The following is a 17,845-nucleotide window of genomic DNA, read 5'->3' on the forward strand; positions in this document are numbered from 1 at the left end:
ACCACCAGTAGATCTCGATTACCAACTGTCCTGTTCAGCAACTATTCAAAGTTACAATAGTGTTGAAAAATAAATTTACAATCAACGCCTTCACAGCATCCCTATTACACTTTTTTTTCTTTTCCCCCTCTTTGGGGATTGGAGAAGAAGGGACTACAAGAGAGTAAGCAGGTACACAATAGGGGGGAAAAGGGGTCAGGCATCTAAAGATCACTTGTTTGATTCTCTCCACGCCCCCCCCGCACAGAACAGAAAGACTGCATAAACAGGTGAGGGGGGGGGAAAGAAAAACAGAACAGAAAACAATTCCCTCTGTGCCTGACCCATTTTTTTGACCTCTCCCACTTGCAGGGTAAAGAAATTAGGGAGGAAAGGATTCTAGGAGAAACACAAACCCACAATGGGGAATACATCAGTTGTTTGCTGGGGTCATTGCATTCCTTTCAATTTGTATTTCCCATTCTATGCTTGCTACTCTCTTGTAATCCCTTCCTTTCCAGTGAATGTAAATACAAATATTAATTCCCTTCTTCTAATTATCGCAACACCGTGTTGAGCATTTAGAGGGAAGGAGTGGAGGAAAGGAAAACACAGTCACATGAGCTTATAGACCACCTAGAGTTACCCTGTGATATGGTAAACAGCCAACAAACTTGATAAATAAGTAAATAAATAAAATGATTTCCCACTTAGAAACTGTTTTGCTTAACAATGGAGTTGCTACTCTCAATTGTGATTGCTAAATGAGGACTATCTCTAGATTGTTTAGGGCAGGGATCCCCAACCGCCTGGCTGTGGCCTGTTCGAAACCTGGCCATGGGAGAAATCGGCAAGCGTGTGAGTGAAGCTTCACTTGTATGAGTGGAAGGTGCTTGCGCTAGTGCACAAAGCTTCATTCGTGCAAATGCCCTCGGTTTGAGCAAGTGGAGTTTCACACGTGCACCGCTAAAACAAATGGAGCTGTACATGCATGCATGTGTCTGCCACTCACATGCCCCCCCCCCTGCGCTGGGCCACCAAGCTAGAAAGATTGGGGACTGCTGGTTTAGGAGAAAACTTTGTGTAGATCTACGCTTCCACAGAATGAGGGGAAACAAAACTAAAAGGGGCATTGTCTTACCTGAACGCCTTTTCTCAGCATGATGATGGAGAATCCACGAATGGGTCTGTCTTCCTGCCCAATTAGACTAAGTCAGTCAAACTTGTCACCTCCCAGTCACGACAAAGGGGAAGGAAATGATGGTCTGACGTGTTGGCTCCCATACCCGACACAGGACCTGACGGACACTAAGGGATAGGTGTGGATTCTCCATCACCATGCTGAGAACAGGAGTTCAGGTAAGACAACTCCCCTTCTCCAGCATGATAGATAGAGAATCCACGAATGGGACATACCAAAGCTGCCCTGTCCCTATGGGAGGGAATCAGTCTGGGCCTGTGTCCCACCCTGTGGGACTACCTGTTGCAGCACTCTCCAGCCAAATGAGGCGTCTGCGGAGGCAAACCTATCTAGTTTATAATGCCTCACGAAAGGGGAAGGCGAGGACCATGTCGCCGCCCTACAAATGTCCTCAATGGACGCCTGTGTCGCCCAAGCCACAGAAGTTGCAGCACTAAGAGTGGAGTGAGCAGTGATATGCCTGGGAACTGACAGGGAATGAAATTGGCATGCCCCTGCAATACAAGCCCTGATCCACCTGCCTATAGTGGAGGCAGAAACCTTCTGCCCCATAGTAGAGGGTTGAAAGGAAACAAAGAGGGCTTCCAACTTGCGAAAAGACGCTGTCTGCTTAATATAGTGGCACAAAGCCCTGCGGATGTCCAGATTGTGCCATTGCCGTTCCAAGGCAGAGATGGATGAGGACAAAAATCCGGCAAAATGACTTCCTGCGCTCTATGAAACAAGGTATTGACCTTAGGAATAAAGGAGGGATTCCATCGAAGGACCACCCTGTCAGCATGAAAAACGCGTAAGTCCTGTCTGACAGAGAGAGCTGCCAATTCAGAAATGCGTCTAGCCGACGTGACAGCTATCAAGAAGGCCACCTTAATTGTCAAGAACCACAGAGTACAGGTCCTGATGGGTTAAAATGGAGGAGAGGTAAGGGCCTGCAAGACCCGTGACAAATCCCAAGAGGGATACCAGTGAACCACTGGAGGTTTGGGGTTGGTCCTTTGTGAAATAAGCGTACCGCACCAAGCCCTTGTTAAGCCCCTCCAATAAATAGTCCAAGATCCTCGGGATAGTAATAGCTGAAAGATCTAACTGGTTCTTATCACACCTACTACAGAAACTCTTCCAAGTGGAGTCATAGATCCTGTTTGTTGGAGGCCTGAATCATCGTAATTACCTCCGATGAATAAGACTCATGTGTCAGGAGCCACCGTCCAAGTACCAGGCAGTCAACTGGAGCCACTGGCGTTCTGGATGATGCAAAGCCTGGCTGAGTGGAACGTGATCTGGAGGAATCCTAAACGGGGGAGAGATTGACAGACTCACGAGGTCAGCAAAACCACGGCTGTCTTGGCCAGTGTGGTGCAACAAGTATCACCTCTGCCCGCTCTTGCAGTAACTTGCGGATGACTGCCGGGATCAGAGGCTAGCAAAGAAGGCTGCACAAGCCTTTTCAGAGGAAAAGCAATGCGATCGTGGCACCCAAAATGGCGGCCACTAATTGCTGCTAGTGAAAAGAGAAGCAACCTGTCCTTCCCCCTTAATTCAGGAGAGAAGGCAGGCAGTTCTGAGAGTCTTCGCGTGCCTCTGATGCTAATCAGCACGCTTAAAAAGACAGCTTAAAAAGGCTTTCTGACGAAGAACCTCCTCTCGGCCAGCTGCTGGTAAGCTGGAATTCAAAATGGCGGCCGCAACTAGTGTGCCGTGAAAGAACAGCCTGGGGCTTCTGAGAGAAAGATAAGATCCTGAAAAAAACTACAGCAAAAGCTATCTAATTGAGAAACCTTCCCCACCGACTTGCAACAGTGAAACAGTTGTCCAGAAGGCTGAAGCTCAATCAGAGCTACAACTCAATCAAAGCTACAGCTGGAAGGAGAAAAGCAAACTCTGTATCCTGAGAAAAATGTTACCTAATTGAAGAATCCACAAAGGGGAAAAATATATATACGACCTGCTTAATTACTCAGAAGAGATGACTCAGCAAGATTCTGGGAGCCAAAATTTCCACGTCTACTCTGGGCACAGACTAAGTCGTGACTGGGAGGTGTCCTGGACCAGAAGAGGCGTGGCAAGTTTGACTGACTTAGTCTAATTGGGCAGGAAGACAGAGTTAACCCATTCATGGATTCTCCATCTATCATGCTGAAGAAGGTCCTCTTCTTAGAAGTAGTACCGGTGGAACTATTTCATGGAATTCAGGCTAGTCCACACCTTGAGAGTTTTCAGGAAGATGTAAAATATGGAAATATTTTGAAAGGTGTTCCAATTATGTTACACATTGTAGCATCTTTTTATTATTTTTATTTTTAGTTTGGGATGATCTTTTCATTGTGCATGGATTTTTTTTGATGTTCTGACAGTGACTGAGTTGAAATTTCAAACATACTATGAAAGTTTTAATGTTTTCATGATACTCTATGAGCTGCCAAGAGTTACTACATCATGCTGGGATATAAATTCAGTAAGCAATAAATAAACATACCTGACTGTTGTGGAGCATCTGTGACAAGCCGGACAGGGAGGGAGGTTATAACCTGGAGTGTCAGTACAGCCCATATCAGGACTATATGGTATCCCAAAATAAAAATCGAAACCTAGAAACAAAAAGACACAAGATGAAGTTATGCCTGGTTATCTCAACAAAAGGGTCAGTTTTGTCTGAAATGAAATACACATCCATGGCAACCCAACTGCAAGGTCTTGGCAGGATACATGTCAACATTCAAACACTGACTGTGATCTCATAGTTTTATTAGAGTTAATTTTTTTAAATCCCATTTATATCCCACCCTTCTCTGAAGACTCAGGGCGGCTTACAATCTAAGCACAAATCAATGTGCTTAGCAATAGCCTTCATTCTATGTATATGCCTGCTTATTAGGGCTTTCGTGGGCCCCCAAGCGGCATTATTACAAAGTCAGCTTATTGCCCCCAACAATCTGGGTCCTCATTTTACCTACCTCAGAAGGATGGAAGACTGAGTCAACCTTGAGCCTGGTGGGATGCGAACCTGCACTAATTGCAGGTTCTTAAGGTTACTTAAGGAGGCATTAGCCCACTGCTCCACCAAGGCTCTTTTTAAGAGTCGTAAGCAGGTTTAGGTTCATTACTGCCAGAAAAGACACAGTATTTTCAACAACACTTAGACTTATACCACTTCACAGCCCTCTCCAAGCAGTTTACAGCAGGGCTTTTCAACCAGTGGTACGGGTACCACCTGTGGTACATTGGCACTTGGCAGGTGGTACACGACCATCCTATAAAAGTGGTAGCGGGGGAGGGGAATGAGCTGAACCGGTGGCAGCATCGCACAAGCCTGAGCGAGATGGCTGGAGCTAGGCGACTGGTGGTACTTGGATGTTGCCATATCCTAAAAGTGGTACAATGGGTGAAAAGGTTGAAAAGCCCTGATTTATAGAGTCAGCATTTTGTCCCCAACAATCTGGGTCCTCATTTTACCAACCTCAGAAGGATGGAAGGCTGAGTCAACATTGAATCGGTAAAAACTGCTGGAAGTTGGCAGAATTAGCCTGCCATAATGCATTCTAACTACTGCACCATATCTTTGTTATTACCGAAAATAAGAACGGGTCTTTGTTTTGCCTCTAAGAGGCACCAGTATTATTTTCGGGGGATGTCTTACTCACCTCTAGCACCAACAGCCCATCAAGTCCACTTCTTTTGGGGCCAAAGGAGCAGCTTCATTCAGCAGTTGCATTCCAGCCTGAATTTTGCAGTCAGGCCTTTCCGTAAGGCCTACACAGCTGAGTTCCAAGCTATGGCTTCAATCCATAGCTCGGTTCTTGGCTTCAGAGGCCTTCCGGAAAGGCCCGTGACTCAGAAATGCAGGCCTGGGGATGCCACAGAAGAAGTGAGCTGGCGAGGAGAGGCCTGGCTGCAAGATAGACAGGCCTCACCCCCCACCTCCACCCTAGATTGTGCCTCGTCCTTAAACTAGGGCTTATTTGTGTGTGGGGGGTAGGGCTTACATTAGGCCCACCCCCCAAAATCAAGCTAGGGCTTATTTTCGGGGTAGGCCTTACTTTCGGGAAAACATGGTACTGTAATATGTACTAGACAACCCATGACCCATTGGGTCATTGCTGAATTTTTACAATTGCACAGAACTAATGAAGGCAAATATGCGTGACCCAGGATAATGTTGCAAGATCCAATCTGGGTTGATCCCCAGCACCAGAGGTTTAGTCTTCTGAGCTTTTGGATTTGTGCTGGCGCTCATTCTCACAGAATTTCTCTCTCACCAGAATGTATACTGGACAAAAGTATTTTACACTAGGCAACCCATGACCCACTGGGTCAATATTTCAGAGATATTTTGTTACCTAAACAGAGAAACAGAAAGTCCACAGGAAGGCAAAAAAGCAGTGGGAACGGGAGCAACTTCTGACTTCCTGCTAGTTTTCAAATTTCAATTACATAGGAGTAAATGGGTCATGGATTCTGTACAGATTCTTTAACATAGCAGATTTGAGATACCTTGATTGAAAAAAGTTTGCACTATGATGCAACACTTGGGCTAATTGAAGGTTACAAGCAGACAAGTGGTAGGAAAGTTTTAGTAGTATACAGATTATCTATCTCTTTTATCTTTTCCCCCTCCAATAATTTACGAAATGTGGAATTTTTAAAAAGCTACTAGACTGAGAAAGATAAAACCACTTAACACATTGTATTAAGTAACCTATTTCATTTTGGCTCAAAAGGCATTTGATAATCTTTCATGGCAATTTATGATTCATCAATTACAAATTTTATTTTTTTTATTTTTATTTTAAACAAACAGCCAAAGTGATTGTGAATGGAGATTGTACTGAGAGCTTTGAAATAAGGAAAGGCACAAGGCAAGGATGCCCTCTATCCCCCTTGTTGTTCATTTTCACTTTGGAAGTTTTAAATCGAAATATAAGACAAGATACAGAAATTAGAGGGTTGGGGATAAAGGGTGAAACATATAAATTACAAGCATTTGCTGATGATTTATTATTTATTTTGGAAGAACCCTTGGAGATGATCCCAAAATTGTGGGGGAAATAGAACAGTAAGGTGAATTAGCGGCAGGGCTTTTTTTCTCATAGAACGCTCAGAACGGCGTTCCGGCACCTTTTTTTTGGGGGGGGGGGAAACTTTTCAACAAGCTGTGTTGAGATTTCCAGGAGCACGAATCGGCACGTGCTGAGAAACGCCAATCTTGCACTCCTGCAATCTCCCTCGCTCGATTTCAGTTTCCTTTGTTACAAGAGAAAGCAGGCTGAAACGGAGCGAGGGAGATTGCCAGGAACGCAAATCGGCCGATCTCGCTCGCGCTGCTGCAATCTCCCTCGCATCGTTTCAGCCTGTTTTCTCTTGTAGCAAGGGAAGCTGAAACCGAGAGAGGGAGATAGCAGCAGTGTGAGATCGGCTGATTCGCGTTCCTGGCAATCTCCCTTGCTCCATTTCAGCTTGCTTTCTGCAAGAGAAAGCCGGGCTGCAGGGCCACCTCCGCGGGTACTGTTCTAACGTAGAGAGGGAAGGACAAAGAGGGAGGGAAGGAAGAAAGAAAGGAAGGAAAGAAAGAAGGGACAATGGGAGAGGGAGGGAGAGAAAGAGAGAGAGAGAAAGAGAGAGAGAAGGAGAAAGAAAGGGAGAGAGAGAGAAAGAGGGAGAGGGAAAGAGAGAGGGAGAGAAAGAAAGAGAGAGAGACAAGGAGAAAGAAAGAGGGAGGGAAATAGAGGGAGAGGGAGAAATAGAGGGAAAGAAAAATAGGGAGAGAAAGGGAAGGAGAAAGAAAGGGAGGGAAATGGAGAGAGAAAGAGGGAGAAATAGGGAAAGAGAAAAATAGGGAGAGAGAGAGAGAAAGAGGGAGAGAGAGAAGAAAGAAAGAGGGAGGGGGAGAGAGGGAGAGAAAGAGAAGGGGAGAGAGAGAAATTAAATTAGTAACATGATTGTTAAGTGAATCTGGTTTCCCCACTAACTTTGCTTGTCAGAAGGTTGCAAAAGGCAATCACATGACCCTGGAACAATGTGACCATCATAAACATGAATCGATTGCCAAGCATCTGAATGTAAATCACATGACCCTGGGGATGCTGCAACGGTCATAAGTGTGAAAAATGGTCATAAGTCACTTTTTCAGTGCCGTCGTAACTGAACAGTCACTGGGCGACTGGTGGTACTCGGACATTGCCTTGTCCTAAAAGTGGTGCAATGGATGAAAAGGTTGAAAAGCCCTGTTTTAGTATACCGGTACTATTTGCTTCAGAATATATTTTTTTTCTTGTTTTCCTGCTCTAAAAACTGGGTGCGTCTTATGGTCCGAAAAATACGGTAGTTCTTGCCTTGCTCAGCAGTGCAGGTTGATCCCTTTCCATTGTCCCACCCTTCCTTTCCTCACACAGCCTGTTAATTGACCACAAAGAGCTGCTGCCCAGCACATTAGATCACAATAAATTACTGGTTGACCTCTACCTTCTGGAGTGTTCAGTTTCTAATTTTATGGCCTGTATCAATCAGATTATTGAATGGTGTCTGAAATGCAGCCATCTAACACAGAAATCCAAGCCACATGGAGTGGAGCCTTAAGAGCCAGACTAGAGTTTACAGATGCTCACTTTTCATAAACTAAATCCTTGGCCAGGAGGCAGAATCATGCATCTCCTTCCTTGTGATCAGAGTTACTGATAAAACACACTATGCAAATACACAGATCTGGGTCAGTAAAGAATCCAGATAGTCTGACAGTATTTCTTATTTCTTTGAATCCTCAACTAATCTTTGAATTGGACAGCATATCACATACCTGTGTCTGATATTATTACAGAGTTATAAAATAGACTGCTGTCACTAAATAATTATATGAGATTCTAGATCTATCAGCCCAGTTCATCGCAGGTCTGAACTCCCATGCAGTGAAAAGGAGAGGGGTTGCAACTTCTGTTTGTAGTTATCCACGTTTCTGCACACTGAGATAATCGGCCATTGTACAAATACAGAGCCTATCATGCTTTTATATTTATACTGTATATGGAACAGATACATTACCTGAAATTTTTGGAATGTGTAAAAAATTTGAACCAGCCCAGAAACTCATTTCCCATTGTTTGTGTATATAGAAAGTAAACCCTGAAATAGATTTGGAAAGAGCAAGGACTTTGATTAAATGGAAATGTTGCTAAGCATAGAACTGTTGAGTTAATTTGCAGCTGTTTCTGCTGTTTTCTTTTTATGTGCTTATGATTTTAAATCACATTTTAAAATCAGCCAAATCAGGAATAAGATTGTGACTGAAAGAATACTAATTCTGAAAACGTTAAATTTAGCTTTAGTGTAATTTGCTTGTTTACTGTAGCTAAAATGAAATTATTTTTCTAAAGCATTGGTTTGGATCATTGGAAAGAAAAAAGATTTAATATTTATGATTCAAAAATATAAATTTGTGAGAAACATGTTTTTAAAGACCTTTGCAGCTTGTTCTCATATATACCTTGCCACAAAGGAATAACTAAAATTATGAAATTTAGAACCTACCAAGCTTCCCTCCCATGGACAGAAGACAATCCATGGCAAATGTGAATCAGTAATCCATAGTTTAGCAGCAATAATAAATCTAATTATGCTATGCATATTTAAGTTAGCCAAACCCTGGAGCAGTGGTAGCAATCTTCTATCACAATGGCAAGCCCTTTAAGATTATATTTTTAAAGAAACAATGGAACCCCTGGCAGGGGCACTGGAAATATAACTTGTTAAGTGTAAAAGAAATGAATGTCAACTTCCATGCATTCTCTCAACTTCAATGTTCGCTACTAAAAAAACTAGGAAACTTTAAAAGAAACTATAATTGTAGAACTGATTTTTTTTTACTTTTTTATTTTTAGTGTAAAAGTGTGACACCAAATTAAAACATGAAAAAAATCACCAATTACTTTTCAACAACCTGTCCTGCTAACAAAAAGGCCAGAATATCAACAGGCACGAAAGAACACACAGAAATGACAATGCCTGTTAATATATCTGATCTTGATAAGCAGAGCCAAACCTCAAATGACTGGCCAGACTGCTGGACCTATGAGGGAAAAAAAGATTTTTGCATTAAGAATGACTGGCTCTATGCTTGTAACATGAAACTTGGCTGTATGCCTTGTAAAAAAGTTGGAACTCTTGAGGTGTTGAGTCAAAAATGGGTATGAAACTTTCCAAAGAATGGATTAACAATGAGATAACCTATTCTGGCACAGATAGTAAGCAACAGTTGACCTCACTTCAAATTTTTTTTTTTGATCACAGAGAATCTGCTGCACATAAAGCAGCATTAAAAATACCGTAGTTGCTGAAAGCGAAAAAATGACTCTTGAGAATGTTTTTTAACGTCATTATCTCGTGAAAAAATAATAACTGGAAATTTTTTTCAAACTGCATATAAAGTAGCAAAGGAAAATCAATCATTCCATCATTTTGAAAATGAAATTGATCTGCAAGAACAGAACGGAATTGATTTGGGTCGTATTCTTCATTCTACAAATACGTGTATTAACATTGTTAATCATATAAGTGAAGAAATGAGGAAAATTGTGGTTAAAGAAATTGTTTGATCCAATAATAAAATTTCATTGATAATTGATGAATCAACCACAATAAGCAAATAAACTACCCTCATAGTATTTATTCGATGCTGTATCAAAGGTATGGGAATGAATGCACCAGTAAAAAATTTTTTGGACTTGTTAGAACTTGAAAAAGTAACAGCAGAAGGAATATTTGATTCCTTACTCCAATGTCTTTACTCTTATGGGATGACAGAAGATTATTTGAAAAAATATTTGATTTCTCTGGCATGTGATGGTGCTGCTGTGATGATGGGATGTAAAAGTGGAGTGAAAAAATTGCTGTCAGAACGTTTTCCTTCTATTATAGTTTGGCATTGTGCTAATCACAGACTAGAATTATCAGTAGGTGATGCTGCGAAGGAAACTTCAGGAATAAATAGATTCCAATCATTTATTGATAAACTGTATGTCATATACCATGCTTCACCAAAGAATAGTAGAGAGTTGCATTCATGTGCAGAATTACTGGGGAATGAGCAGCTGAAAATTGGAAGAATTTTAAGTACCTGATGGGTGTCATCTAGTTTGCGTACAGTTTTGACTGTATGAAATAATTTTGAATCCCTTGTATAACATTTTGAACAAGTAATGCATGATCCTACAAGAGATAAAAATGATAAATGCACTTATGATGGTTTGAAAAGAAAAATAACATCTACAGAATTTTTATTGGACCTAGGATTGATGTGTGATGCTCTCCAAGAATTGTCAGATTTAAGTTTGGATCTACAGGACTGCAACATCAACTTGTATAAGGCAAATAAGAAAATAAAAATACTGGTACAAGTTTTTGAAGAAAGAAGACAGAACTTTGGGCCCTATTATAAATGTGCTGTTGCTGCTGTAAGTGATCTTCGCTTTCGTGGAGTTTTACTTCACAAAAGAGATTCAAGAAAGGATCCTCCCATTGACCCAAGTATATTTTATACAAAATTGAGTCAATTGAAAAAAGATTACTTGATAGCAAAGACGATGAGTTGGCATATTGGTCTCGCGTACTTGATCAAAAACATTGGCCTGAAGATGTTAATACTCAACTGACATTTGGAGAAGTGGAAATTAGAAACTTATCAGACTGCAACTAAATGAAAGAGAAATGATTCGTGGATTCCATGAATACATTCTTGAAAAGACATATCCAGAAAAACTGTTGCATTTGATACGGACTCTGAATACCATTCCTATTTCTTCAAGTGAATGTGAACGTGGATTTTCACAGATGAATCTAATTGCCACCTCAACAAGAGCTTCGTTAAAGACTAAGACAATTTCAGCACTTTTGTTCATCAAATTAGTCGGACCACCTCCGAGACTTTTCAATCCTTCAAAGTACGTTGATCTGTGGTTACTCAGAGGACAACATTTGGCCATAGATACTAAGAGCAAGGAAAGGAGTCGAGAACATTTGCCAGACGAGAATTGGACAAAAGTTTGGAATTATCTATGAACATTTGCCTTAAATACAATAAATTAAATGTATGTTAAGAATTGAATATATAATTGTTTAATTATATAAATAAATATATAAATAAAATTATATAAATAACAAGATGAGAGTTCCGGCACCTTTTTTTTTAGAAAAAAAGCCCTGATTAGCGGGATTAAAAATAAATAAAGAGAAAACTAAGATAATAGTTAAGAATTTTACGGATAAGCAAAAAAGCCGAATGTCAGAAGTAACAGAGGTACAGATAGTGAAAAAGGTAAAATATTTGGGTATATATTTATCAGCTAAGTGCTCAACAATAAAAGAAGATAATTACATAAGGTTGTTGAAACAAATAAAGCTAGACTTGGAAAAGTGGAAAAATTTAAAACTGTCATTATTAGGAAGAATTGCTACAGTTAAAATGAATATACTGCCTAAGATTTTATTTTTGTTTCAAACAATTCTGATAAAACTTGGGAGAAATTTCTTTCCAGAGTTGAATTCATTAATTTTGAAGTTTGTATGGCAAGGAAAGAAAGCTAGAATAAAGAAGAAAACCTTGCAAGATACTAAGGAAAATGGAGGCTTTGGCCTACCTGAGTGGGCTTTGTGAAGTGGCAGACAGACCACTCAAGACAGCTGGTAACTTCAACAGGTTTATTTAGAACAGAGCAACTGAATACAGAAAGGTTCGGCTTTTTATAGTCTGCCGCCGGCCGGCTGGTCCAATCAGCGGCCGGTCTTTTCCTGCTTTGCTTTCCGCTCCAATCAGCTTCGCGGAACGTCTGACAGCTCGGCTCCTCGTGCCTGGCAGCTTTGTATTGCTCTGACAGCTGAGAGCTGTCAGCCGGTTGCGCCTGCGTATTGTTGGGAGTTTTGACAGCTGTCAAAACTCCCACGTGTCCGGCTGTCAAGCGCTTTACCTCATGTTCCTTTTGTTATAGTCTTAGTGAACTAATGTTAACACTTTAAATGGAACTATTTACATATAATACACCCCTTACCCTTCCCCCGGATGGTTTTCACCCCCTTGTATTTGTTTGTTGCTGCCTCCCCATTCGTAGTCCTGTAGGTAGGCAGGTGCTTTCTTAGTTCGGTTGGATCATCGCGGGGGTGTCTCATTTTCAGGCTCCCCTTCCTCCTTAAACAAGGTGACTGTGGAGCTTTTGCAAATGATGTTCTTAAGTGACTGGAAGCTATTTTCGTGTGTCCTAGTCCAGGTCCAGGGGGTGCCTTTATCTAATAATCTATGTAGCGGTTCTGCAATTGTCGCCTTATGGGGAAGGAAAGCATGATAGAAATTTAATAGCCCCAAAAACGCCTGGAGTTCTTGTTTGTTCTTGGGGCTGGGGGCTGATTGGATAGCTTTAAGTTTGTCGTTCGTAGGATGGATGCCCTGGGCGTCAATTTTGTACCCAAGGAATTCCGTAGAGGGAACTCCTATGGAACACTTTTCTCTTTTTAGCTTAAAGCCGGCTGTTCTGAACCGCTCTAGCACAGCTGACAGTCTGTCAGCTAGAATGGCTTCTGTTTCCCAGGCGATGAGCACATCGTCAAAGTAAGGGCAAACCCCGGGGATCCCTTTTAAGGTTTTTTCCATAATGCTTTGAAATATGCCCGGGGCTGCCGAAATGCCGAATTGCAGTCTTGTCACTTTAAATGCTCCGCGGTGTGTGACAATTGTCTGGGGGACCGCGGTGTCATCGGTCACAGGCAATTGCAAGTACGCCTGCGTGAGGTCTAATTTTGCAAAAATGGCGCCGGAGCAGATGGAGGCGAGGACGTCTCTCACCGCTGGAATGGGGTAAGTGTGGGCATTGAGCGCTAGGTTTAGGGTCGCTTTATAATCAGCACATAATCTAATTTGCCTGTTAGGTTTTACAGGGGTTACGATGGGGGTTTCCCAGCTGCCCCCGTCAGTAGGTTCTAAAACCCCTAGCTTGACAAGGCGTTCCAGCTCGTCCTCAATTTTTTTCTTGAGGGCGAAGGGAACCCTCCTGGCCCTAATTCTAACAGGTTGTATGGTGGGGTTTAGGTTGAGGGCGATGGGGGGACCTGTATATTTTCCCGATGAACCATCGAAGACGTCTGCATATTTTCTGCAGACGGCTTCGAGGTTCGAAGTTTGCACTGCGTTGACGCCGGTGATGGCAATGCCTAAGGGGCTAAACCAATTTAGCCCTATTAAATTCGTGCGATCCCCTTGGGTGACTATTACCTCTAAGGGCCCCTTGAATTTTTTGTACTCTACCCAAACTTTGGCTTTACCCTTAAGCTGTATAGGGGTTTTCTGATAGTCAGCTAGCTGCACCTGCGGGGGTTCTAACAGTATTGCTTTTTTACTGCTCCGGCAGATTTCCCTGTATGTTTTAAATGAAATTAGGGTTACTGCTGATCCTGAGTCCACCTCCATGTCACAGTAGACTCCCTGAAGCTTTGTTTTAATTTTTACCTTAGGGCTTAAATGGTGCACCCTGTCTACCGCCTCCACTAACCCTTCTGGGGTCTTTCCCTTACTGGCTCGGTGGGTGTTCGTACCTGGGGGGTTAGCCTCCACTTCATGCAGGTTGTCGCGGGGACGGCTTCGGCAGACGGGTTTAATGTGGCCAGTCTTACCACAATTGTGGCATTTCGCGCTCCGGAACCGGCAGTTGGCCCGGGCATGGTTGCCCCCGCAGCTGGCACAGTTGTTGCGTTGTTCCCTTTGAGCTGGAATGAGATTTCTAGGTTTAGGACGGTCATTGTTGTCACTCCGTCTGTGTTGTCGCCTCTCCATCCGGCATTGTAATGCGTCGGTGTCTGTCAGATCTATGGATTCTTCGTCACTGAAGGATGCTTCGTCCTGATGGACGCTTCCTTGGTGTTCGGCCGTAGTTCGGGCGAGGGTTCTCTTGTGATTGTCTTCGTACGCCAAGATCTCCCGGGAGACCTCGGCGAGAGTCATATCAGGTTTAGACGTGATTTTTTTCTGGAGGCGTTCGTCCCTCAACCCGATGACCACTTGGTCCCGGATCCGATCTTCCAGGTCAGGGAAGTTGCAGCTCCGCGCGGCGTGCCGGACTCCTGCGATGAAGTCGTTCGCAGCTTCATCCGGCCGCTGTCTTCGCTGGGCAAACTGTACCCGCCAGTACAGTTCCGAGCGGGCCGGCATGTAGTGTTTGTGGAGCCGGTCTATGAGCTCGGTGTATGGGACCTTGGTGATCGGCATGGGGCTGAATAGCCCTACAGCAGCATCGCAGACGGGGGGACCGCTGATGTAGAGGAGCGCTGCGGCTTTGGCTCTGTCGTCCGTGATTTTACTGACGAGGAGGAATCCCTCGACCTGCCCCAGATGCGACTCCCATCGCTCTGGGTGGCGGGTGTCAAACTCCCTCACGCGTCCGAAATTGGCCATGCTGTCTGGGTCCGGTGGTCCGCTCCGCGATGGAATTTAAAACTTCCAGTGACTAGCTCCGCCGGCCTGGAACTCTCTTCCTGGCCGTGACTTCAGCTCTGGGAAGCGGATCCCACCTTCGTCGCCAGTGAAGTGGCAGACAGACCACTCAAGACAGCTGGTAACTTCAACAGGTTTATTTAGAACAGAGCAACTGAATACAGAAAGGTTCGGCTTTTTATAGTCTGCCGCCGGCTGGCTGGTCCAATCAGCGGCCGGTCTTTTCCCGCTTTGCTTTCTGCTCCAATCAGCTTCGCGGAACGTCTGGCAGCTCGGCTCCTCGTGCCTGGCGGCTTTGTATTGCTCTGACAGCTGAGAGCTGTCAGCCGGTTGCGCCTGCGTATTGTTGGGAGTTTTGACAGCTGTCAAAACTCCCGCGTGTCTGGCTGTCAAGCGCTTTACCTCATGTTCCTTTTGTTATAGTCTTAGTGAACTAATGTTAACACTTTAAATGGAACTATTTACATATAATACACTTTGTATTATCAAGAATCTATATTAACATGGGTGAAAGAATGGATAATGTTTAGGAACAAAAGGTTGTTATACCTGGAGGGACATGACTTACAACTGGGGTGGCATGCTTTTTTGTGGTATGGTAAAAACAAAATCCATAAGTATTTTCAAAATCACTGTATTAGAAATGCTTTGATAACAGTATGGGAAAAAATTAAAACGAAAATATATGTAAAAATTATAGTGTGGCTATCAACAATTGAAGCTTTTTCACACACAAATTTGTTAGATTTTGAAAAAACTTGGACATATAGATATTTTATGTTATATACATAATGTTAATTGTTAAGTGACAGCTCAGCCCCGGCAACAGCTGTGTCAACCCCCGGCAACAACAGGTGGTGTCGACCCCCGCCTTCATTGCGCAGGCAGTTCCGGCGGGACTTTTCAGCGCAGTCGATTGGCCACCTGCCTGCCGGCGACAATATTTAAAGGGCGTTGAGCTGTGGAGGTTTCTGTCTGCTTCAACCACAATTAAGCTGAGTTACTGACCCACTGTCATGTCATCTGTTCCTGCTCGGTCCAGTCACGCAACATAACATTTTAAATACTGATGGGACATTAAATCGAAACAAGAGCTGGTAAATCAGGGTATCAACATGTCATGGTGGATACGCTTACAAATACAAAATAGATATGAAAAAGATATGAAACTGTATGGATTTTATAAAGATCAAAATGTATCTGATAAGATATTATTAACTTCTGATGAGAAATTAATCAAGAAAATGTATAATTTTTTGTTAATTTTAGAGATGAAAAGTAAACAAAATAAACAGACAATGATAAGATGGGCGGAAAACTTTGGTTATAATACAGAATTAGAAAAATGGCCAAAATTATGGGAGAGAAATTATAAATTGACAATGTCAACTGCGTATAAAGAAAATTTGTATAAAATGTTTTATAGATGGCACTTGCCTCCAGCAAGATTAGCAAAAATGTTTAAAAATGTATCAGGTAAATGTTGGAAATGTAAACATAATTTAGGTACGTATTATCATATCTGGTGGACATGTGACAAAGTAAAGGCTTATTGGAAAAAAATACATGCTTGGCTAGAAAAAATATTAGGAGAACATGTAGTATTTAATCCTGAATTTTTTAAATTAGGTATAGTACCAGAAAAGATTAATAAGCAAAATCTATATTTGGCTTTACATATTATAACTGCAGCAAGAATAAGTTATGCGCAATGCTAGAAGAATGAACGAATACCTTCAGAAGAAGTGATAAAAAAGATACTGGACTGCACGGAGATGGACAGATTAACTATGAGGCTGAAAGATAAAGAAGAAACCGAATACTACTAAAGCTGGAATCTATTCTACAAATGGCTAGAAGAGAGAACCAAAGAGTAGGACTTGATTATGTATTAGCGTTTTATGAACCCAGGTCACACGCTGTTTGAAAAACTAACATATGTACGGTATGTAGAGGGGAAAAAACAATAATAATAATTTTTAAAAAGGAGTAAATGGGTCATGGATTCTGTACAGATTCTTTAACATAGCAGATTTGAGATACCTTGATTGAAAAATGTTTGCACTATGATGCAACACTTGGGCTAATTGAAGGTTACAAGCAGACAAGCGGTAGGAAAGTTTTAGTAGTATACAGATTATCTATCTCTTTTATCTTTTTCCCCTCCAATAATTTATGAAATGTGGAATTTTAAAAAAGCTACTACACTGAAAAAGATAAAACCACTTAACACATTGTATTAAGTAACCTATTTCATTTTGGCTTAGTACAGCTGCTTGCAGACAACAGTTCAGCAATCTGTAGCCTAGGGCTCCAAGCAGAGCCCAATCCACATTTTTGTCCCCACTTGAACCTGGCAAACTAATATTTATTTATTTCATAAATGATGGTTGGGCAAATCACAGCTAGCATAATGTGAACCCAGTTAATATATCTGCAGTCAAAGAAGAATTTTGGATGAAATATTAATGCTGATCAAAACTAAGAGCTTGTTTGGAGTTTACAGGATTAAAAATATACATATCTATGTATGTGGATCCTTGGTTTTTCGGGTTTCCCCCCCGCGTAGAACTAAAGGTGTGGGCGCAACGTTTCGACGGAGTCTCATCCATCATCATCAGGTTTTAGCTTCCTTCTTCTGGCTAAAGCCTGATGATGATGGATGAGACTCCGTCGAAACGTTGCGCCCACACCTTTAGTTCTACGCGGGGGAAAACCCGAAAAACCAAGGATCCACATACAGGCACCCGCGAAAACCTCAGAAAACAAATATCTATGTATCTATATATTTGTTTTGTTGTGGTCATGGACCTTATATAAGATTAAAATACTTCCTTGTATAAAAGCAAATCTATTCTCCTCCTTACAAAAACTAGCAGGATAAGGAAAAGCTACATTCTTGTATATCCTGCTTCCTATCCAGAATATCCTAGTTATCTATGTGAAAGGTATGTGTATCAAAGCATTCACGTTTATGAAATTGCAATTTCAACTAGAACAACCTTGGCATTTTAGCAGGAGGAAATACGTATAGAAAGATGTCTTACCACGAAAGCTGGGATGGAAAGAGCCATGATGTCCCAGGTGCCATTTCCCTATAAAGAAGTGATGTGGAACAGAAATGTATCAGCACCTAAAACATGTCAATGCAAAATAGTGAGTGTGGAAAATATTTAATATTGGCTACTTTAGCTCTGGGCAATCAG

General features: G+C 42.1%; 1 protein-coding gene across 6 annotated transcripts in view; it reads right to left on the minus strand.

Moving 5' to 3' along the window:
• Positions 1-17,845, minus strand: part of ARSG (arylsulfatase G) — a 164,086-nt gene that overhangs the window by 77,568 nt on the left and 68,673 nt on the right. For 4 of the 6 annotated variants that reach the window (XM_083353172.1, XM_083353175.1, XM_083353174.1 and 1 more), the window contains exons 4-6: positions 17,687-17,734; positions 8,213-8,293; positions 3,657-3,768 (exon numbers count right to left, since the gene is read on the minus strand). In XM_083353172.1, the coding sequence (XP_083209298.1) occupies positions 3,657-3,768; positions 8,213-8,293; positions 17,687-17,734 (241 nt within the window). The remainder of the gene's footprint in view (positions 1-3,656; positions 3,769-8,212; positions 8,294-17,686; positions 17,735-17,845) is intronic. The other 2 variants (XM_083353176.1, XM_083353177.1) reach the window with 2 other exon arrangements.

This window comes from Vipera ursinii, assembly GCF_947247035.1.
Source record: "Vipera ursinii genome assembly, chromosome: 2".
NCBI classification, from domain to species: Eukaryota; Metazoa; Chordata; class Lepidosauria; order Squamata; family Viperidae; genus Vipera; species Vipera ursinii.